The sequence below is a fragment of the Aotus nancymaae genome, unplaced genomic scaffold (genome assembly GCF_030222135.1).
Source record: "Aotus nancymaae isolate 86718 unplaced genomic scaffold, 86718_ANA_hifiasm-v0.15.2.pri h1tg000059l, whole genome shotgun sequence".
Lineage (NCBI taxonomy): Eukaryota > Metazoa > Chordata > Mammalia > Primates > Aotidae > Aotus > Aotus nancymaae.
The window spans coordinates 53,267,882-53,290,700 of NW_026988473.1; the positions used below are offsets into that span (position 1 = coordinate 53,267,882).

The 22,819-nt window shown below is 42.5% G+C and overlaps 1 protein-coding gene across 3 annotated transcripts in view; it reads left to right on the top strand.

Moving 5' to 3' along the window:
• The first annotated feature begins 25 nt into the window (after nt 1–25).
• The window catches only part of RRP8 (ribosomal RNA processing 8), a 68,384-nt gene continuing 45,590 nt past the window's right edge, over nt 26–22,819 (top strand). For 2 of the 3 annotated variants that reach the window (XM_064365222.1, XM_064365223.1), the window contains exons 1-6: nt 26–229; nt 1,425–1,788; nt 2,030–2,483; nt 2,577–2,706; nt 2,856–2,962; nt 3,053–3,149. In XM_064365222.1, the coding sequence (XP_064221292.1) occupies nt 131–229; nt 1,425–1,788; nt 2,030–2,483; nt 2,577–2,706; nt 2,856–2,962; nt 3,053–3,149 (1,251 nt within the window). In that variant the 5' untranslated portion in view covers nt 26–130. Of the gene's footprint in view, nt 230–1,424; nt 1,789–2,029; nt 2,484–2,576; nt 2,707–2,855; nt 2,963–3,052; nt 3,150–3,372; nt 11,311–22,819 lie in introns of those variants that run through there. The other variant, XM_012456755.2, reaches the window with a different exon arrangement.

Consider the following 22,819-nt stretch of genomic DNA (forward strand, 5'->3'; position numbering starts at 1 on the left):
CTCTAGCCGCCCTTGGCTGTCATGCTTTGGTTTCCGGCTCCGTTCTGGCGGGTCTGAGGTCTCGGACTCCTAGAGAGGCGCTCTGCACGTGAGAAGAGCGGGGACTCCGGGACCCCGCTCTCCGACCCTGATGTTCGAAGAGCCTGAGTGGGCCGAGGCGGCCCCAGTAGCCGCGGGTATCGGGCCCGTAACCTCATGGCCTCTGCCTGCGGCCGCCTCGCAAAACAAGGTGAGTGACCCTCAGGGGCAGTGAGACCTGTTTCAGGCCGCGAAGCGGACACTGGTGGATCCCAGTGTTGTGTGTATTGAGGGGAGGGATACCTGTGGCACCGTTGGGGGCGAACTCTGCTTGGAACATCCGAGAACTTTCAAAAGAAACTGATGTTGGGTCAAAGAGAAAGTTGTTGAGTAGAAGTTGGTGAAGCGAAGAGGGTTCTTCAGACAGGAAAAAGTACGTACAAGAGCCCTGGCCTGGGACAAGAGAGCATGTTCTGTTAGAGTCACACACAAAAAAGTGATCCTTGTGGTTGGAATACAGAGTGAATGAGAGGAGATGCTGTTCAAGACGAAGATTAGAAGTTTTGCATATATTGAGAATGGAGAGAAGCCAATGAAAGGTTTTAAGCAATGGAATGATTTTTTTCAGATTGGTATTTTGAAAGGGTCATTGGTTACAGTGTGGAGGATGGATTGGAGAAAGTAAGAGTTGTTAGTATCATTGTTCGAAGGAGGGTGTGGGAAACTTAGAATCTAAGTTCCTGGCCTAGGATTATCCAGTAGGACTGCAAGCCAGAATCAGCCTTCTCGACAACACACCTTCTCCTTTGAGCCTCTGCAGATGTAAGGACTGTGCTTCCTCAGGCTTTTCTTACCCTTCAGTCTGCTTCCATCATGGAATCAGCCTGCTTTGTTTCCTCCTTTTTCATCCCCTAGTCCCATTACCGTAATGCAGGCCGCTGGTCTCTCTGTCTTCATTTCTCCCCTTCAGTTTGTTCTCTACACTGCAGGTGGAGACATGTTAAATATTTAATATACATGTGTGATCACATCGCTGCTGTGTTCAGAAACCTCCTTACCTCTTGTGGAAATGTATCAGCTAGAGGCAAAAGCTTGAGGTGAGGGGTTGAAACTCCTGGTCTCTGGCCTCGGTCTTGTTGCGTGTGGCCTTAGTACATTCCTTTGGGAAAACCTCCATTAGCTCATTTACACATTGAAGAAAGCCAGATAGGTGGTTTCTCTGCCTTCCAGCTTCCCAGAGGTTGGGATGGTGATGTGAAAGTTCCTCTGGGTTCTGGCAGGCTTGACTGGGAAGAATTCAGATGCTTTTGCCAGTCTGAATCAGGTCCACATCTCTCCCTTCTTATTCTCCAGCCCTCATCCATTCTTTCCAGCCCCGCTCTCATCCCTTGTTTTCTTTCCTCCAGGGCTCAAAGTGCCGCCAGCTCTTGGCCACATTACGGACCCTAGAGGCAGCATCTCTTTCCCAGAATCCCCCCAGCCTACCTAGCAGTGACTCTGAGGAGGAGGAGGTGGAAAGGAAGAAGAAATGCCCCAAAAAGGCATCGTTTGCCAGTGCCTCTGCTGAAGTAGGGAAGAAAAGGAAGAAGAAATGTCAAAAACAGGGCCCACCTTGCAGTGACTCTGAGGAAGAAGTGGAAAGGAAGAAGACATGCCGCAAACAGGCTCTTCTTGGCAGTAACTCTGCTGAAGAAGAGAAAAGAAAGAGGAAATGCCAGAAACATGCCCCTTTAAATCCAGCCCAGCACCTGGATGATGTTGACCAAACAGGTACCATTGGATGTATATGTGTGTGTGTGTGTGGAGGGGGGGGATCAGCTGATTCTACATACAACAGAGGTTATCCACTGCCATTAGTATTAGGGTCAATGGTATACTCAGGCAATAAGAAGTACTTTTATTCAGACCAAGTCACTGTCTCAAAGACGGAGATATGACTGGGATGACTAGCCATGCCTCTGAATTTAATAGATCTTGCCTCATGTGCACTGTCCCATCTCCCTCCCTGCAGGTCCCAAAGCTTGGAAGAATAGTGCTACAAATGACCTGCCAAAGCCAAGCCCTGAGTCCACTTCCCCTAAACCCCCTCATACATTGAGTCGCAAGCAGTGGCGGAACCGGCAAAAGAACAAGAGAAGACATAAGAACAAGTTTCGGTCCCCTGAGGTGCCAGACCAGGCTCTAGCCGAGGCCCCCACAGAGAAGACAGAGGTGCCTCCTGTACCCAGGACAGAGAGCCATGAGGCTCGGGCAGGGGCTTTGCGAGCCCGCATGGCACAGCGGCTGGATGGGGCCCGATTTCGCTACCTCAATGAACAGCTATACTCCGGGCCCAGCAATGCTGCACAGCGTCTCTTCCAGGAAGACCCTGAGGCCTTTCTTCTCTACCACCGCGGCTTCCAGAGCCAAGTGAAGAAGTGGCCACTGCAACCAGTGGACCGCATCGCCAAGGATCTTCGCCAGCGGTGAATTGGGGTCAGGCACTGTGAGAAGCCATGTGGTGGGTCAGTCATAGGCTCAGATCAGACCAATATGTGACCCTTCCCTTCCACTCTCAGGCCTGCGTCCCTAGTGGTGGCTGACTTCGGTTGTGGGGATTGCCGCCTGGCTTCAAGTATCCGGAACCCTGTGCATTGCTTTGACTTGGCCTCTCTGGACCCTAGGGTCACTGTGTGTGACATGGCCCAGGTAAACCCCTATGTTATCTGACTTGTGCTTCAGGCCCAACCTCCATATGCTAATCTCTAACCTTTCCTTCCCCTTTCCCATCCTGGTGTTTCAGGGTTGGCTTTCTCCTGCACTGTGTGTGCTTTACACAACACTCTCACTTTCCACAGGTGCCTCTGGAGGATGAGTCTGTGGATGTGGCTGTGTTTTGCCTTTCACTAATGGGAACCAACATCAGGGACTTCCTAGAGGAGGCAAATCGAGTACTGAAGCCAGGGTAAGAGCCACTCCTTAGGACACAGATGTCTATATATGTGTGTGCATGCATGGGTCTGTGCATTTACACAGAACTTTCTGTCCTTCTCAGGGGTCTCCTGAAAGTGGCTGAGGTCAGCAGCCGCTTTGAGGATGTTCGGACCTTTCTGCGGGCTGTGACCAAGCTAGGCTTCAAGGTTGTCTCCAAGGTGAGGGCCCCGAGAAGTCTGTACCTGTTTTTGTCTCATGTGGCCCTTTCAGGGTACTGGTGTTCGGGAAGGAGGCTTTAGGCACAGGAACAGACATTTTGCTCCCCAATAGAAGGGGGAGCCCTGCAAAGCTTTCTGAGCAGAGGCAGTAAGTGCATAGAGGGAGGTGTTTTAAGGAGTTGGGGTGAGGATTTGGTTCTTACTGGGTCTTTTTTGTCCCTAGGACCTGACCAACAGCCATTTCTTCTTGTTTGATTTCCAAAAGACTGGGCCCCCTCAGGTAGGGCCCAAGGCTCAACTTTCAGGCCTGAAGCTTCAGCCATGTCTCTACAAGCGCAGGTGACCTCTGGATCTTCCTTGAAAGGGGAGGCAGAGCTCAAACTTCAGGTTCAGAACTGTGAAGACTATATCCAGCCTGGCTGTGAGCCAAGACCTGGTTCCTTGTGGAACCCCAAGGACGAAGTGTGATAAAACCTCTGGCTCAGAATTGCTGTACAAGAGGTTTCTTGGTTATAAGATGCATAAAGTCACTGGGGCTAGCTAAACGATGAAGAGTTTATTGTGAGAACATGGGAATATCTGGGAATCACAGACCACTTTAGATGTCATGAAAACTGGATAGTTTGAAATTCAAGACATCTTTAGGTTTGACTTCTCTTTCCAACTAAGAAGCCACATGGCTTTTTTGTCCTGCCATCTCCACTCTGCTCTTGTCTGATCTGTTTACAGATCAGCTTCCTCTCTTCACCCATAGCTTCTGTTCCTTCAGCTTCAGTTTGCCTAGGCCTTCAAGGTTGCAAATAGGCAGCTGTTGCTGCTTGACTCTGAGGCAACTGGTAGTCCACCAACATCCTGGCTCAACACATCAGTCTGAGCGTCAGGTTGAGACTGTTTGGATGTCCCTATACTGAGCATTTCTAGTGGTTTATCTTTCCCCTCTCCCCTCATCTCCATCTTTGGAACCATATGCATCAAGCCACTCCCAACACCTATTATCCTATGGGACTTTGGTATGTTTATGGCTGAGAGCACAGATTTTGGAATCAGGTAGACCTGGATTTAATTCCTGGCCTGCTACCTAGCCACTTAAAGTCATTTAATCTCTGAATATCACGTTCCTCATTTGGAAAATAGTGGAATTTCTGTCTTGCAAGGTGGTTGTGTGGGTTAACTGGGGAACTCTATAGCCAGGACTGGGAACATAGGAGGTGCTCAATAAACTAGCTATGACTATTATGTGTTATAGGTCTTACTGTTTTTTGAAGATCTTCCCTAGGCTGGTTGGAGGCTGAGAGGTAAAGAATGGATTTGTTGACTGAGGAAGCCTGTGGGAGAGCACAGGACAGGCCTTTCAGCAGGCTTACTTCATAGGCTAATGACTCTTAATAGATTCTGAGCTGTCTGTCCTTGGAGGGGTAGTGAGGGAGCTGGGTCTTTATACATAAACAACTTGTTGATGCCATGTGGGCTTGGAAGGATTGGGCTGTTCATTAGCAGAAGAGTCTGTCTGTTGTTTCTGCCTTGCAGCAGACTCAGATCAGCATGTCCTGGGAAAGCTATACACAAGGTGCCGAGGGAAGGTGAGCTTGAATGATAGATTCTAGGCCTCCCCCAGAAGGTTTCTGCCATGTGCCCAGGTGTAAAGATACAACCTCTTGTACTTGTTTCCAGGAATACCTGACAGTACCTATCGGGAGATCATAGGCTGTATAGCCCTGAGCCAGTTGGATGCCTCTAATAAGGGGATGAAGGTTTTCAAACAGGCTGTAGGCCAGAGGGCATGTTTGGAGGCTGGGCTGTGAACCATTAGGCAGACACTGCACAGTGCTGCTACATGTACTGTTCTTTCTGCTGAATACTCATCTGACTGGAAGTTTGCTTATCTTTCCAAACAGCCTAGTTGTTTCCTATTCTGCTCCCAAAGCAAAAGTAATTCTTTGTACTCTCAAAGTACTATGTGAAGTGTGCTACTTCAGCTTCTAAATATTACATTGTGATTGCTTTGTGCATTTGGCTGCAGTTTTCTGAAGCCATATTCATCTTTGTATTCCAAGAGCTTGTCATTTGAGATATAGCCAGTATACTTATTCACCTAGGGAGAGATAAGGAGTGACAGGGTCCAGTTGAGTGGGATAGATGAGAACAGCGGTGTTACAGAAACCCAGGTTCTAGGGCATAAGATGAAGGCACTGTTGACTAGTCATGATGGAAGAAGTAGGGAGACAGGAGAACTTAATTAGGTAGAACTCGTGGGATGCTGAGGGCGGGTAAGAGAGGAATCTGAAGTAAGTTCCAGGTTTCTGGCTTGAGCAACTGTGGGTAAACTGGTGATGCCATTCAAAGTGTTGGATTTTAGGAAGTGGGACATGGGTGAGATCTATGCTAGGGGTCTGGGAATCAGCATCCTAGAGGGTAATTAAAGTCACAATAGATGAGATATTCAGGGTAAGATAATGAGGAGAGAAAATGGCCCAGAATAGAACTGAGGAGCATTTCATGGATGGGTAAAGGAAAATGAACCAGTAAAGGTGATGGAATAGAAGGTTCCGCCAGAGATGTAGGAGTAAAACCAGGAGATTTAATTTTTTTTTTTTTTGAGACAGAGTCTTGCTCTGTGGCCCAGGCTGGAGTACGATGGTGTGCTCTCAGGTCACTGCAACCTCTGCCTCCTGGTTCAATCAGTTCTGCCTCAGCCTCCCAAGTAGCTGGGAATACAGGCACATGCCACCATGTCAGCTAATTTTTGTATTTGTAGTAGAGATGGGGTTTCACCAGGTTGGCCAGGCTGGTCTCGAACTCCTGACCTCAAGTGATCTGCCTGCCTTGACCTCCCAAAGTGCTGGGATTATAGGCATGAGCTACCATACCCAGCCAATTTTTAAAAAATTAAATATGGGAGGATGGGCAGGTTGTTAGCTGTCGAGTGCTGTTGAGATGAGAGAGAAGTTAGAATGCAGTGGGGTAAGGATTTCTGAGTAATGTTGAGGGCCTGTTTGAATTTATAGTACTAGTATTCATAAATTTGTAGTTAACAGCAGTCATCCCACTGGTATGGGTATCTTTCCCTACTCAGGAATCTAGATATAGCTGTGGAAGAGGTGAGTACTGAGGGATCATCCAGACTTCATTTCAGGCAATGGAAATGAAAGCACAGTGAGCAAAGGAGTTTTAGTCCATTAGCAAGTTAAGTGATGGCAATGCTTAACTATCATGAACTTTGTAGAACAGGTAGAAGAATAAAGATAGGAGTAGGTTCTTGTCCTGGGCATACTTTAACAAGTGACCCGGGAGGATGGGAGGCAGTGGTCAGAAACTGGAATTTTTCAGTTGCTTGAATTATTAACTTCGGAAGCAGAGCAGCCCTGGGTGATGGCAAAGTCTAGGGTCCCTGAGTGAGGTGAGTGCCTGAGAGGCATGTAAGAGCAGTTGCCTGGAGATTGGTTAATAAAGGTATTGTGGGAAGGGGTTGTCTACATGGACGTTAAGTTCTCCAGGAAGTTGGCAATAGAACAGGTACCAACCTCTCTAGAGGGAGAGAGGATCCAGAAGATCTGCATACAAAGGGAGGGAAGGACAGGATGGCATAAATTTCAAAAGAGCGGAGGGTTTACACAGCCTACTAGAGAGACTTCTATGTTAGGGGTGATGTGAGGCTGGTGAGTGGAGCTGGCTGCCAGGCAGCCTGTGTAAAATGCCCCAGCAGCCAGTCTAGCCTGTCAGGATTCACTGGGGCTTTCTGGGAAGACCTGACTATTGGGGCAGCTCCAGAAGGCAGGAGCTTCCTGGGCTAACCCAGGGGAAGGCAAGCCACAAAGTCCCAGGAAGGAATGTGTATCTCACAGAAAGATACACATCACCTTTGATAGCTCCATATTTGTGTTCTTTGCCAAATGTGATATATTCCTAGATCTTGATTAATTTTTCTGTTTTGTTATGCTCAACAGGGCAGTCAGGGTCTGCCTGCCCTCTTTACTTATAATTTGGATTCTCTCTTGATCTACTCTGGCTCAGGCCACTCGAGTAAACATCTGTCTAGATGTGATGCAGGCCTGGAGCTCTCCCTCAGCCCAGGCCCTACTAATGACCCCCATCAGTCACCCTGATTATGAAGGCAAAACTCTTCTGAGTTTTATATGGGTCCTCCCTGCTTCATCATTGGCTTCAGAACAAGCACTTGTTGAATTCTGCACTTGGGCATCAGCATCTAATGCTGAGAGGCTAGACTGAAGAGAGAACAAAGTATATTTACTTAGCATATCCTCTGTTTAAGGAACAGTGCTAGAACAGATTGAAGGAGGGACAAGAGTAGTAGGAGGTAAATGGGAATGGGAAGGGGTGCTCCATTGTGAAAGGCAGTGGCTCTCAAACTTCAGAGTGCATTAGAAGCACCCAGAAGCCTCATTATAATGCAGATGTCTAAGCCCTCTCTGAGTTCCTGATAGGGCCCCAGAAGTTCATTTCTGGTTTCTTTGATATTTTTCAGTGAAGCAGGAAGCCAGTTTATAATTTGAGAGTGGGAATGGGGGAGGGGAAATATATTCCAGGCTCACAGGGCACAGAACTACCCAGTCAAGCCAGACTGATTTATTCCCTTACCTCTTCTATCACATGGGTCCGAGCAGTCAGCAGCGATTAGGTGGAGAGGAGCTGAGGAGAACAAAGAGCATACAGATCACTCCTCCCTTTCTCAGTGCAGGCTCCTAGACTTAGCTGAAGCAGAGCTGGAAGGGGAAAAAATTTAAAACTACAACAGGTACAGATTGTTACACAGAATTAAACATTCTAATTAATTAATTAATTGAGATTGTGTTTGTTCCCTGAACCGATCACAGGACTGTCAAGAACATCACAACGTTGCTGCAGCTTTTCTCCACAGCAAGGAGAGTACCCCCCAATGAATAAAATTTGAAGGGGTGGTAAGAGACAAGAATAAAATTGGGTTTGGCCATCCATGCCTCATACTTGTTCAGCATCCCTTTTAGAGTTCTTCAAGTAAATAGTTACTGCTTCTGCAGTTATTGGTGTGCTCCAGCTTCTGTTCCCATAATACAGTCCTAAGGGAGCACAGTTCTAAAAGAAACAACATGATCTTGGCAAAGACACTGCTCAGCTCCAAACTCAACCATTTATGTAATTGCACAAAACACTCTACAGCTTTTCACAGAGACCAGTAATTAGAGCCTTTCATCCCCAGGTCATCCTCCTTCCCAGGTGAATCCTCTGACCAGCCATCTGTTTTTAGGATACCCAACTCCTGCAGTAACTGCCTTACCAGTCTAATTGCTTCTGCTCCTGTCCCCAAAACAATTAATTTTCCACACAGCCAAGTGATCTTTTTTAAATGTAAATCGGCTTATGTCACTTCTCTGCCTAAAATCCTTCAATGGATTCTCACTGCCTCGAGAACAAAAGACAAACTTTCCAGGCCCTGTGTGATCTTGCCCAGGCCTCCATTACCATCTGCATCTTAACCCACCCCTCCCCTTTCACGAAACTCTAGCTACACAGTCTTGCTTTTATTCATCAAGCATTTCAAACTGTTTGTGAGTCTTTGCACATGCTCCGTCTTCCTTGAATACTCTTTCCCCAGTGAGCTTATTTTCATCTTCCTGATTTCATAGCACTATCACCTTTGCTTCTGTGGAAGAAACTGGCCAGATGCTCACCAAAATGTCCTCTTTGTGAACACAAGTAAACAGCATTTCCCAGCTCCATGCATCTAGGCATGTGTGAGTAGTTCTCACCAATGGAAAATGAGAGTAAGCGATATTTCAATACTAGACCAAGGCAGTTAAAGGGTGACTGAGCCGTTTTGTTGTTCTCTTCCTCCTTCCTTTTCAAGGTGACTTTAAGCATGTGTTTTGAAGGTGATGGAGTCATAGCATAGAAGTCTTAATACCTGAGTTACTATTTAGAGTATAATAGCTACTTGACCAAGAACAGCCATGTTGGATTTTGAACAAGAAAATAAACCTTGATTATGTTCTGCTAGTGAGTTTTAAGGGTGTTTCAGCAGGTATCATGATATACTGGATATATCTTCTATGAGTATCCTGTCCATCTTACTCTTGACCACAATACCTTCTGTTTTTTTCAGGGTGCTCCAAACAATTATCTTGCCAGATGCCAGTCAACACTTTCTATTTGTCCCATGAATTTAAAATTAGGGGAAAACATATACTTACAACAGGAAGTTGAGATATTCTTACAACAGGAAGTTGAGATATTCTTTTTTTTTTTTTTTTTGAGACAAAGTCTTGCTCTGTTGCCTAGGCTGGAGTGCAGTGGTGTGATCTACCATACCTGGCTAAGTTTTTTGTATTTTTAGTAGAGATGGGGTTTCACTGTGTTAGCCAGGATGGTCTCAGTCTCCTGATCTCATGATCCTCCAGTTTCTGCCTCCCAAAGTGCTGGAATTACACGTGTGAGCCACTGCGCCCTGTGAGATACTTTTTTTTTTTTAATCAGTCATTGTGACTGTGACCAGAAAAACAAATCCCACTAAAGAATGTCCTAAACAGATTATTTTTTTGGTCATATAACCTGGAGTTAGGTGACCTGGCATTGGTTCAGGAGTTGAAATATGTTAGGAGTGCATTCTCTGTAGTTCTCTTGTCTCACAGTCACAAAATGATGTGTTCTTGATTAAGCAGGAACACCCTACTTAGTATCAGACTTCTTGGAAGTCTCCCTAATGACCACAGCCCCTGTCTTTTTGGCTTCATCTCAAGGGTCCTTCTACATTGTTAATACTCTGGTATAAATGTGTTCCATTATTCCCTATAACATGACTGAAACCAATCTAAAGTATTAACATTTTAAATACGTTTTTGGGCCAGGTGCAATGCTCATACTTGTGATCCCAGCTACTAGGGAGCCTGAGGTGGGTAGATTGCTTGCGCCCAGGAGTGTAAGGCTGTAGTGAGCTATGATTGTGCCACTGTACTCCAGCCTGGATAACTGATATGCTGTCTCAATAAATAAGTAAATAGATATGTGTATATATAATATTATATCTTTTACATGTTTTTCCTCCCCTCCCTTTCCCACATCTCGGGAACCTGTCAGCAACTCATCCAGTTTAAAGCTGCTGTTTCTCTACGTCAGTGGTTTGGGAGAACATGGTCTTTATTTCACTCATTCTTTACCTCCTCTGTCTCTTCTAGTATTGGAATGGGGGAGGGCATATTAGAGGAAGAAAGTCTAAACTTATGTGATTAATGTACCATTGGTGTGTTCTGTAAAGACAGTGTTTAAATGCTAACTCCTGTGCGAGGTATTGTGGTTCTCTGGAGCTCTCCGTGAGGACTGGAGCACTAACTGACTTTGAATGCCTCTTTGTGATGCCCAGCCCACACCACCCTTTGGCTTTTCAGCTTCTGACCCTGACAATGTATCCATAGCCTCCTGGTACTAAAATTCCTCACCCTCATACGCAGACCCCCTGGGAAAGGTCCCAACAAACCCTCAAGACTGGTTACCTTTCAAGGAACCCACAGGAAACTCATGAATATTTGTCCTACCAAACTGGAAGTGCAGCCCAGATAGCAGCTTGCTTTTCTCACCCTACCCTGTCCCAGCCAGCCTGACCGTTACTTCTCCATCTGAGAAGTGCCAGTCTCTATAATTCCTGTGGGTCCAAATCCTCATAAGAGGTTCAGATTATGTTCTCCCAAGAATCTTCCATGCCACCTTCCACCCTGGCGGCCAGATGGAGATGGGTCTGTACATTTCTGAACTTAGCAAGTCTCTATCTAGAGAATGTAATGCTGAATGCATGTAATGCCTCTTCCTCACATGGGAACATGAAATACATACAAATCGTTCTATTGGAGTCTTCCTTACTCAGTTTAGAATGAAGGGAGCAGCACTATTCCTTTGTCTTGCAGGGAGAAGTTAATCCCTATTCATAATGATTCCCATCAATGAACCTTTTATTTCTAATCTCATATACAATGGAAAGTGTAGTGGTCTCTGGGTCAGCTTTACTGTCTTAGAATAAACGTCATGTGGATATATCTAGTACCCTTATTTGGAATGTGGTGGTTCCTGTCACCTCTTGTCTTCAGTTTTGGTATGTTATCCAAAGATCTTAGACAACTGAAAAACTCTAACTTCGTCTTTTATGCAAATATTTTTATAAAATACGAAGTTTCCTTTTTGTTTGTGTGCTTTATTTCTATGGAGTATTGTCTACAAATCTTGTCTTACTTCTTTTTAAAATCACTCAACTGAGTTTTTAATATTCATTCATGTATCAGTCAGGACCCAGTCAGAAAAATAGAAACCACACTAAGTATTTCAAGAAGAGGACTTTTAATACAGAGACTTAATACAAGTATTAGAGGACTGAAAGAGTAGAAAGAAGTTGCTGTTGTTATTGAAAAATTAGTAACTTTAGAAATCAGAATATTCCAAGGCCTGGGAAAACACAAGGGAAGAGGTGATGTGATTACCAGAAACTAGAAGCTCAGAGAAGGGACTTCTTTGACTGATACTCAGACTTTTATGGGAGAAGCTCCCTCCAGGTATCTTGGTGCCTGTACCTCTGAGGAAAGGCATGGCCCTGAGGGTTGGAAAGCAAGGGATGACTCAGACTGCCAAGTGGTAGTCAGACTGCTGCTAATATCTCTGAGAAGTGTGGCAAAGCTGATGCTGAGTGCGGAACTAGCTAGAAGAAGCCAGATGGCTGCAGCTGAGGTCATGTGACAACTGGAAAACAGGAATGAAGTCTCTCTTCCTAGCTTTCAGTTTTCCTTTAGTGCTTCCCATTGGCAGACCCTAACTGGAAATCAGCTAGCAGTGGATTCTGGGAAGTGTATTTGTAGAATCCCAGCTGCAGCAACACCACCTGAATGTGGGGGAGGGGGTGGATAGGGGAGGGAATGGGGGAGTTGTGGGGGGAGATATGGAGAGGCTAGCAGCTGAAAGAAAACAGGTAAATAACCAATGTAATCCAAGCTGCTCATCTGGTTTGTTGCTTCCATTAGCTGCAGGAGTATTCCATAGTATGCATCCACCATAGTAAATTTATCCATTCACCTGGTTGCCTCAAATTCTTTGCTTACCTGGAGAAATTAAAACCCTTGAAGCTAGGATTTTGAGTACAAGGTAAGTTCCACCAATTAGACTTACTCATTTGAGATTTGGGAGGTGAAGGCTATCTTTCTGCTGTTTTGGCTGTTGCTGCTGGAAAGCAAGTTTATGTAGATTTTGAGCCTTCTGCAACAGCTTTCCAGCTTTGAAAACCTGCAGCGTTCCCACTGAAGCCACGAACAGAACAACAATGTCTACTGTAACAGCTGAAGTTCAATCTAGGACTGGACATTCAACAAGTAAAATAAATCGACTCTGTAACATTATAAGTTTGACTACGATAAATTGTGGTTAAGAAGAAAAACTGACCAGGCGTGTTGGCTCATGCCTGTAATCCCAGCACTTTGGGAGGCCTAGGCGGGTGGATCACGAGGTGAGGAGTTTGAGACCAGCTGGCCAACACAGTGAAAACCCATCTCTACTAAAAATACAAAAATTAGCTGGTCGTGATGCCACATGCCTGTAATCAGGAGGCTGAGACAAGAGAATGCTTGAACCCAGGAAGCAGAGATTGCAGTGAGTTGAGATTGCACCACTGTTCTCCAGCATGGGTGACAGAACAAGACTCAGTTTCAAAACAAAAACAAAAATAATTATTGGAAGGATAGCAATAAGTAATTCACAGAACTGTGAAGTCTGGAAGTGAGGCATGAAACAGGAATCAACAGAGGATGAACAACTGCAAAAACTAAGGTCACATAATCAGTCTGGTAAGGATGGCACTGCTGGCACCACTGCTATTGGACTTTTCTGTTGCTCTTGGTACATAGATTAATTAGAATTCTCAATTAATGAGAACTGAGTTAATCCCCCTCCTATGTTCATGACACTACGTCAGGATCAGTCCATGAAAGGCCCCTCTCCTGTTCTTTAATTTGTTCCCTTCATTCCTGATTTGTACTTCAGTTCCTCTTGTGTTCCCCCCAAGTGCATTTGTTATATGTCCCTAGACATATATGTGTCTTTGGCAAAATATATGGTGGTTTTGGTGTATGTATGTTGTGGCAGAGACTTGCCAACTGTTTCTCACACCCATTTCCTATTGGGAAATCAGCTGACTGTATTTCCCAGCTTCCCTTATAGTCAAGAGTGGCCATGCGATTGAGTCTAACCAGTTGGATGGTAGTGAAACAAAGAGGCATTCAAAGTCAGTTAGTGCTCCAGTCCTCATGGAGAGCTCCAGAGAACCACAATACCTCGCACAGGAGTTAGCATTTAAACACTGTCTTTACAGAACACACCAATGGTACATTAATCACATAAGTTTAGACTTTCTTCCTCTAATATGCCCTCCCCCATTCCAATACTAGAAGAGACAGAGGAGGTAAAGAATGAGTGAAATAAAGACCATGTTCTCCCAAACCACTGACGTAGAGAAACAGCAGCTTTAAACTTGCCAGACCCAGGTCCTTAAATTTTCTTATGCATAATCCTTTATATCATAATCAAATTGCTGAGAGCCAAAGATAAAACATTGAAAGTAACAGAAAGACACATGTACAGAGAACAAGGATATGACTTAAAAGCCAATGTCTTATCAAAAACAATGGAGGACAGATGATACTGGAATGACATATTCAAAGTGCTTAAAAAGGAAAAAAATATATCAAACAAGATTCTGTATCAAGCAGTTTCATTGCCAGGACTCAAAGTGAAAACAAGGTAAAGACATTTTGAATGTGGGGAAAATAACAAAAACAAGGAATTTATTAGTAACAGACCTGCATTACAAAAAATTAGGTTCTTTGGGCAAAGGAAAGATGGTACCAGATAGTAACTCAGATCCACAGAAAAAAATAAAAAGCACCAGAAATGGCAAATATGTGGACAAATATAAAATTTATTTTTTCTTATTTCTTTAAAATACATAGAACTATTTAAATAAAAAAACATATAACACTATGTACTGGATGTATAATATATATTGATTTTATATATATATATATGGCAATAACTCAAGGTGGGGTGAGGGAATTTATTGGAGTTATATTGCTGAATATTACCATATTTTAACTGAAACAACTTATTATTACACCTAAGTGGACTGTAATCCCACTAAAATATAATGTGGGAGGATTGCCTGAGGCCAGCAGTTTGAGACCAGCCTAGGCAATATAGTGAGAACCTGTCTCATAATCAAAGCTCTCACCTCGATAACCTAGAAAAAAAGAGCAAAATAAATTCAAAGCAAGCAGAAGGAAGGAAATAATAAAGATAAAAGCAGAAATTCATGAAATTAGAAATAAACAACAAAAAAAACAATAGAGCAAGCAGTGAAACAAAGGGCAGGTTCTTTGAAAAGATCAATAAAATTACAAACCTCTAGCAAGACTGAAAAAGAACAAAGAAGAGACACAAATGATCAATAACAGAAATTAAACAGCAAATACCACTACAGACTGTAGACATAAAACAGTAAGGGAATACTGCAGAACCTCTATGTACATATTTTTGGCAGTTTAGATGAAAAGAACTCAAAACAAAATACCACAACTCATGCAATATGAAGTAAATAAGTTGCCCTGTAACTATTAAGGAAATTAAATTTATAATTTAAAAATTCCCAAGAAAAAAAACTCCAGGGCCTGATAGTTTCACTGGGGAATTCTACCAAAAGTTTAAAGAGGAATTAACACTAATTCTACACACTCTTTCAGAAAATAGAAGAGAACATCTACCAATTCATTTTATGAAGCTATTACTCTGATACCAAAACCAGAAAGAAATGGTGTAAACAAAGAAAACTACAGACCAATATCTTTCATGAATACAGACACAAAGTTCTTAACAAAATAGTATGCAGCAATATAAAAGAATTATACACCATAACCAAATGGCGTTTATTCTAGGGATAGTTCAATAATAGAAAATAAATCAGTGTAATCCATCATATTTTAAGACTAAAGAAGAAAAAATTACAGGATTATATCAACAGATGAAGGAAAAAGCACTTAACAAAATATAATACCCATTTATGATAAAAAAATCTCAGAAAACTAGGACTAGAGGAAAACTTTAACTTCTTAAAGACCGTCTATAAAAAAAAAGGCAGCTATTATTACGCTTAATGGTGAAAAACCGGATGCCTCCATTAAGATTAAAAAGAAGGCAAGGATTTTCACACTCATCACTCTTATTGAGTTTAATATAGTGCTAGAAGTTCTAGCCAGTGCAATAAGGCAAGAAAGAAATAAAAGATATAAATTAAAAAAGAACTAAGCTGTCCCTATTTGCAGATGACGTTTGTCTACGTGGAAAATCCCAAGGAATCTACAGAAAATTTCTAGAATTAATAAGTGAGTTCAGCAAGGTTGCAAAATACAAAATAAACATAGAAACAAAATACAAAATAAGCTATATACTAGAAGTGCACACATAAAATTAAAAATAAAATTACATTTATACTCACTCAAAAAAATACTGGCTGTAAATCTAACAAAACATGTATAGAACTTACATGCTGAAAGCAATACAACCCTGACGAAAAAAAACAAAGATCTAAATAGACATATCATGTGTATGGATTATAAAACTCAACATAGTAAAGATGGCAATTATCCTCACATAGATAAAGAAGTCTAACACAATTCCTATCATCATCCCAGCCAAGATTTTTTGTAGACATAAACAAGATTATTCTAAAATTTATATGGAAAGTTAAGGGAATCAAGATAGCTAAGATTTTGAAAAATAAGAATAAAGGGAGGAATGAATTTACCCAATTGTAGGACTTGCTATAGCTACAGTAATCAAGATTGTAGAGTATTGGTGGAAGGAGAGATAGATATGTAAATCAGTAGAATAGAATAGAGAACTCAGAAATAATCCCACACAAATATGTCCAACTGATTTTTTTTTTTTTTGACACAGGAGTTTTTTTTTTTTTTTTGAGACAGAGTTCACTCTTGTGGCCCAGGCTTGAGTGCAATGGCTTGATCTCAGCTCACTGCAACCTCTGCCTCCCAGATTCAAGCAATTCTCATACCTCAGCTTCCCGAGTAGCTGGGATTACAGGCGCATCCCATCACACCTGCCTAATTTTTGTATTTTTAGTAGAAACAGGGTTTCTCCGTGTTGGTCAGGCTGATCTTGAACTCCTGACCTCGTGATCCATCCACCTGGGCCTCCCAAAGTGCCGGGATTACAGGCGTGAGCCACCTCGCCCAGCCAATTCTATAATTTCTAATTAAATCAACTGAACTGAATGGGTACACATTTATTTAAAGTATTTTAAAAGACTAGCACGCACAATAATCATGTCATTATCTACAAATAAGAATGTTGTTTTTAGAATGGCTACTCCATATTCCTTTATTTGGTTATATTATAACCTAGTATTGTGTTATTGGATAGTTGTTTTCTCTGATTTTTGTAAATGTTCATGTTCTCTGCAATCAACATCCTTTATACATACATGTTTAAGGACTTTTTTTTAAATCAGTACTTTAGGGAAAAAATCTTATAGGTGGATTTACTGGGTCAAAGGCTACGTACAATTTAAAAGTTTTTGCATATGTGTTGCAAAATTGCCTTCCAGACTAATTGAACAGATCTAAATTCTCATCAACAGTGTCTGAGATTGTCACGGGAAAACTTTTCAATGAAGCAAGGCCAATTGATCTATAGCACTTTTGATTGCTGAGAATGTCTAATAAAAGCAAAAGAACAAATGAAACAAAGTATTTCCCAACGGAGTGCTTCATAACCCAGACACACCCATTTCCTATTCCTTATGTTATTCCTTACTTTCTTCCAATGTCTAATTTTTAATTTTTATGAGTGTGTAATACATGAATATATTTATGGGGTACATGAAATATTTTAATACACATACAATGCATAACAATCACATCAGGATAAATGGGGTATCCATCACACCAAGGATTTATCCTTTCTTTGTGTTACATTCCAGTAATACTCCTTACTTATTGAAAAATGTACAATAATTTTTGTTGATTGTAATCACCCTGTTGTGCTATCAAATACTAGATCTTATCATTCTAACTATGAATATATTTTGGTACCCATTAACTGTCTTCACTTATCTGCCCCCCTCCCACAGTAACCACCACTTTCTTTCCCATCTTTCTACTCTTTATCTCCATGAGTTCAATTGTTTCAATTTTTAGCTTCTACAAATGAGTGAGAACATATGTTACGGGATCTTTGGGGTGTTATTTTTCTGTACAGAAACTTTTGTGGCCGGGAGCGCCTTTGCCCAAGTTTTGCTGGGACCCGCTGGGCTCGTTTCACCCACTCAGCCTGGCAGGCTATGCTTGGCTCACACTACTGGCCTGGGTCCCATGCCTGTCAAGGGTAAGTCAGGCATGGAATGGCAAGGGGAGTGTGAGCAAGCATGGGGTCTGGCTACTGCACACAGGCAGACATGCTGGCTGCTGCAGCAAAGCAAACAGGTCTAGTCGCCATCACGGGTGCCAGCTCTCTGCGAGTCTGCAGCTGGACCCTGTGCACGGCAAGCAGCTTCCATGGCTGGCACCCGGGAACACTTTGGTGCCTGGAAGCTTGGAGACACCAGGAACTGCAGGGCCCCAAAGAGGGAGACACAGCCCCGGCTCGGGGAGCTCCCAGATCTGGGCTCTCCGAAGGGCTGCAGCTCTCCTTTCCTTCTCTTTGCCCACAACATGGTGAGCAAAGGACATGTTTCAGCCCTGTTTGTGTTACAGCTCTTCGGCCTCACCATTTTTGGGTCCTGAGTTTTTGTCCTGCAACCAGGAAGAATGAGGTATGCAGACAAGTGGAGGGTGAGCAAGACAAAGAGGAGCTTTACTGAGCAATAGAACAGCTCAGAGGAACCCTGCAAGGGGCAGCTCCTTTCCATAGCCAGGGTATCCCAAGGAGTATTCAGCTCCTGGCAGAGTGTAGCTCCTCTCCACTAGGCAAGTCATCCCGACAAGTGTTCAGTTCTCAGCGGAGAGGGTAGCTCCTCTCTGCTGCTGGTCGTCCCAACGTCTGCTCAGTTCTGGCTGAAACCGGGGCATTTATCTACCTCAGGGGAAGAAGTGCCCACCAATTGGTCCATGGGCAGCCACAGGCTGGCAGGGAAAAGCGCCACAAGTTCCCACTCCTGTTAGTGGGACTGGCAGCTCAGACCCCAGCCTTCATGCCCTCCCTGGCCTGAAGGTGGGGCCTCACCCGGGACCCACCCCTTCTGCCCAGGAACCTGTCTGCCTCCTGCTACTGTTCCTAGCGCCCAGGCTATAGGTGCCAAGGGGCGCCTGCAGGCCAGCACCAAGCGGCCCTCAGCCCCTCCCTCAGCTTCCCTTCTATGCTCGTTGGCGCCCAAAGCCTGGAGAGGGCCGAGGCAGTAGGGATCTGGCGTGGTAGCACTGCCCCAGAGCATGTGCACACTCGGCCGGGCAATGATGTAACAATGCCTGGGCTTGGCCACTACTCTGCTATGAGATTGGAGAAGTGCCACAGCAGGGAGAAGCCACGCATCGAGACCAGGGCTCCCGCCTGCTCTATGGAACGGGAGGCCTGGATCTACAGCCTTGGTTTGAGTGGCTGCAGCTTTGCCTGGGAGGGCGGGGCTCCCGCCTGCTCCCGTCCCGAGAGCACAGGGATGCTTGGGTCCACAGCTGTGGCTTGGGCGGCTGCAACAACACCTGGGGAACTCCCGCAGGCTCCAAGGAGCGTGCAGCCCTGGCTGTGCCTCCCTGCTGCAGCCAGAGTGATAGCAGCAGCCGCGCTAGACGGCCTACCGCTGCCATCACATGCAAAGTTTGTCTCTCTCTAGTTGGCTTATATCACTTAATATCTGTCCTCCAGTTTCATCCATGTTGTTGCAAGTGGCAAGATCTCATTCTTTCTTATAGCTGAATGGTATTTCATTGTGTATATGTACCACATTTTCTTCATCTGTTCATCTGTTGATGGACACTTAGGTTGCTTCCAAATCTTGGCTATTGTGAATAGTGCTGCAATGAACATGGGAGTGTAGATACTTTTCCATATACTGATTTCTCTTTTGGCAGGGGAGGGGTATATACCTAGCAGTGAGATTTCTGGATCATATGGTATTTCTTTATTCAGTTTTTTTGTGAAACCTCCATACTGTTATCCACAATTCTTGTATTAATTTACATTCCCACCAACACTGTACAAAAGTTTATTTTCTCCCCATCGTTGCCAGCATTCATTATTGCCTGTCTTTTGGATAAAACCATTTAACTGAGGTGAGATGATATCTCATTGTAGTTTTGATTTGCATTTATCTGATGATTAATGATGTTGAACACCTTTTCATTTACCTGTTTGCCATTTGTATATCTTCTTTTGAGAAATGTCTATTCAGATCTTTGCCTGCTTTTAAAATCAGAGTATTTTATTTTTTCTTTCTTTTTTTTTTTTTTTAATTTTCTTTTTGAGATGGAATCTCACTCTGTTGTCTGGGCTGGAGTGCAGTAGCGTGATCACAACCCACTGCAGCCTCTGTCTCTCAGGTTCAAGTGATTCTTGTGCCTCAGCCTCCCTAGTAGCTAGGATTACAGGTGTGTGCCACCATACCTGGCTAATTTTTGTATTTTTTTTTAGTAAAGATGGGGTTTCACCATGTTGGCCAGGCTAGGTCCCAAACTCCTGACCTCAACTGATCTGCCTGTCTCAGCTTCCCAAAGTGCTGGGATTACAGGTGTGAGCCATCATGCCTAACCTAGATTTTTTTTTCCTTCCCTCCCTCATTCCCTTCCTTCCTTTCTTTTCTTTTCTTTTCTTTCTTTTTTTTTTTTTTTTTTTTTTTGACAGAGTCTTGCTTTTGTCATCCAGGCTGAATTGCAGTGGCATTATCTCAGCTCACTGCAACCTCCGCCTCTCAGGTTCAAGCAATTCTACCACCTCAGCCTCCCAAGTAGCTGGGATTACCACCATGCCTGGCTAATTTTTGTATTTTAGTAGAGACGGGGTTTTACCATGTTAGCCAGGCTGGTATTGAACTCCTGACCTCAAGCAATCCACCTGCCTTGGCCTCCCAAAGTGCTGGGATTACAGGTGTGAGCCACTTCACCTGGCCAGTTTTTGTTTTGTTTTGTTTTGTTTTCTTATAGAGTTGTTTGAGGTCCTTATGTATTCTGGTTCTTAAACCCTTGTCAGATGGATAGTTTGCAAATACTTTTTCCCATTCTGTGGTTTGTCTTTTCACTTTGTTGATTATTTCTTTTACTGTGCAGAAGCTTTTTAACTTTATGTGATCCCATTTGTCCATTTTTGCTTGATTGCTTGTGCTTTTCAGATATTACTTAAGAAATCTTTGCCCAAATCAATGTCCTGGAGAGTTTCCCCCAAATTTTCTTTGATTAGTTTCATAGTTTGAGGCCTTAGGTTTAAGTCTTTAATCTATTTTGATCTAATTTTTGTATATGGCAAGAGAGACGAGTCTAGTTTGATTCTTTTGCATATTTTATCCAGTTTTCCCAGCACCATTTATTGAAGAGACTGTCCTTTCCCCAGTGTATGTTTTTGGCACTTTTGTCAAAAATGAGTTCACTGTAGATGTATTGATTTCTTTCTGGGTTCTGTATTCTGTTCCATTGGTCTATGTGCCTGTTTTTATGCCAGTACCATGCTGTTTTGGTTACTATAGCTGTGTAGTATAATTTGAAGACAGGAAATATGATTCCTTCAGTTTTGTTCTTTTGCTCAGGATGACTTTAGCTATTCTGGCTCTTTTATGCTTCTATATGAATTCTAAGATTATTTTTTCTATTTCTGTGAAGAATGTCACTGGTATTTTCTTTCTTTCTTTCTTTCTTTCTTTCTTTCTTTCTTTCTTTCTTTCTTTCTTTCTTTCTTTTTAAGATGGGGTTTCACCATGTTGGTCAGGCTGGTCTTGAACTCCTGACCTCAGGTGATCAGCCCACCTTGGCCTCCAAAGTGCTTGGATTACAGGCGTGAGCCACCACACCCGGCTGTCACTGGTGTTTTGATAGGGATTGCATTGAACTTGTAGATTGCATTAGATAGTATGGACATTTTAACAATATCAATTCTTCCAGTCTATGAACATGAAATATCTATCTTCCACTTTTTGTGTGTGTCCTCTTCAGTATCTTGCATCAGTGTTTTATAGTTTTCACTGCAGAGATCTCTCATTTGTTTGGTTAAGTTTATTCCTAGATATTTTATTTGTAGCTATTGTAAATGGGATCACTTTCTTGATTTCTTTTTCAGATTGTTTGTTGTTGGCATATAGAAAAGCTACCGGTTTTTGTATGTTGATTTTACATCCTGCAATTTTATTGAATTTGTTTATCAGTTCAAATAGCTTTTTGGTGGAGTCTTTAGGTTTTTCCAAATATAGGACAATATCATCTGCAAATAGGGATAATTTGATTATTGCTCAGGTAGGATTGCTCAGGTAGGATTTCTAGTACTATGTTGGATGACAGTGGTGAAAATGAGCATCTCTGTCTAGTTCCAGATCTCAGAAGAAAAGCTTTCGGTTTTCCCCCATTCAGTGTACTACCTGTGGGCCTGTAATATATGGCTTTTATTGTGTTGAGGTATGTTCCTTCTATACCCAGTTTTTGGAGGTTTCCTAAACTTATAAAAGGATGTTGAATGTTATCAAATGTTTTTAAAGCATCAGTTAAAATGATCATATGGTTTTTATTCTTCATTCTGTTGATATGATATATCACATTGATTGATTTGCATATGTTGAGCCATCCTTGCATCCCTGGGATAAATCCCACTTGGCCATGATGAATGATCTTTTTAATGGGCTGTTGAATTACATTTCCTAGTATTTTATTGAGGATCTTTGTATAAATGTTCATCAGTGATATAGTTTCCTTTTTATGATGTGTCTTTTAGAATGAATTTCAAAGTACTCCCTCTATTTTTTTTAATAGTTTGAGTGGAATTCATATTAGTTCTTTAAATGTTGGTAAATTTAATCAGTGGAGCTGTTGCATCCTGGGGTTTTCTTGGCTGAAATATTTTTTATTATGGCTTTGATCTCATTACTTGTTATTGGTCTATTTAGGTTTTGGATTTCTTCATGGTTTAGTCTTGATAAGTTGCATACATCTAGGAATTGATGTCTTCTAGATTTTCCACTTTATTAGCATGTAGTTGCTCATAGTAGTCTCTGATGATCCTTTGAATTTCTGTGGTATCAGTTGTAATGACTCTTTTTCATCTCATTTTATTTAGGTCTTCTCTCTTTTATTCTTAGTCTGGCTAAAGGTTTGTTGATTTTGTTTATCTTTTCAAAAGACCTGTTCATTTTATTGGTCCTTCATATTTTTTAAATCAATCTCATTTATTTCTGCTTGATGTTTATTATGTCTTCTTTTAATTTTGGATTTGATTTGCTTTTGCTTTTCTAGTTCTTGAAGATACATCATTGGATTGTTCATTTGAAGTTTTTATACTTTTTTGATTAGGTGCTTGTTGCTATAAACTTTCCTCTTTAATACTGCTTTTGTTGTATCCCATAGATTTTTGTCTATTGTATTTCTATTTTCATTTGTTTCAAATATTTTTAAAATTTTCTTCCTATTTGTTGATCCACTGACCATTAAGCATATTATTTAATTTCCATGTGTTCATAT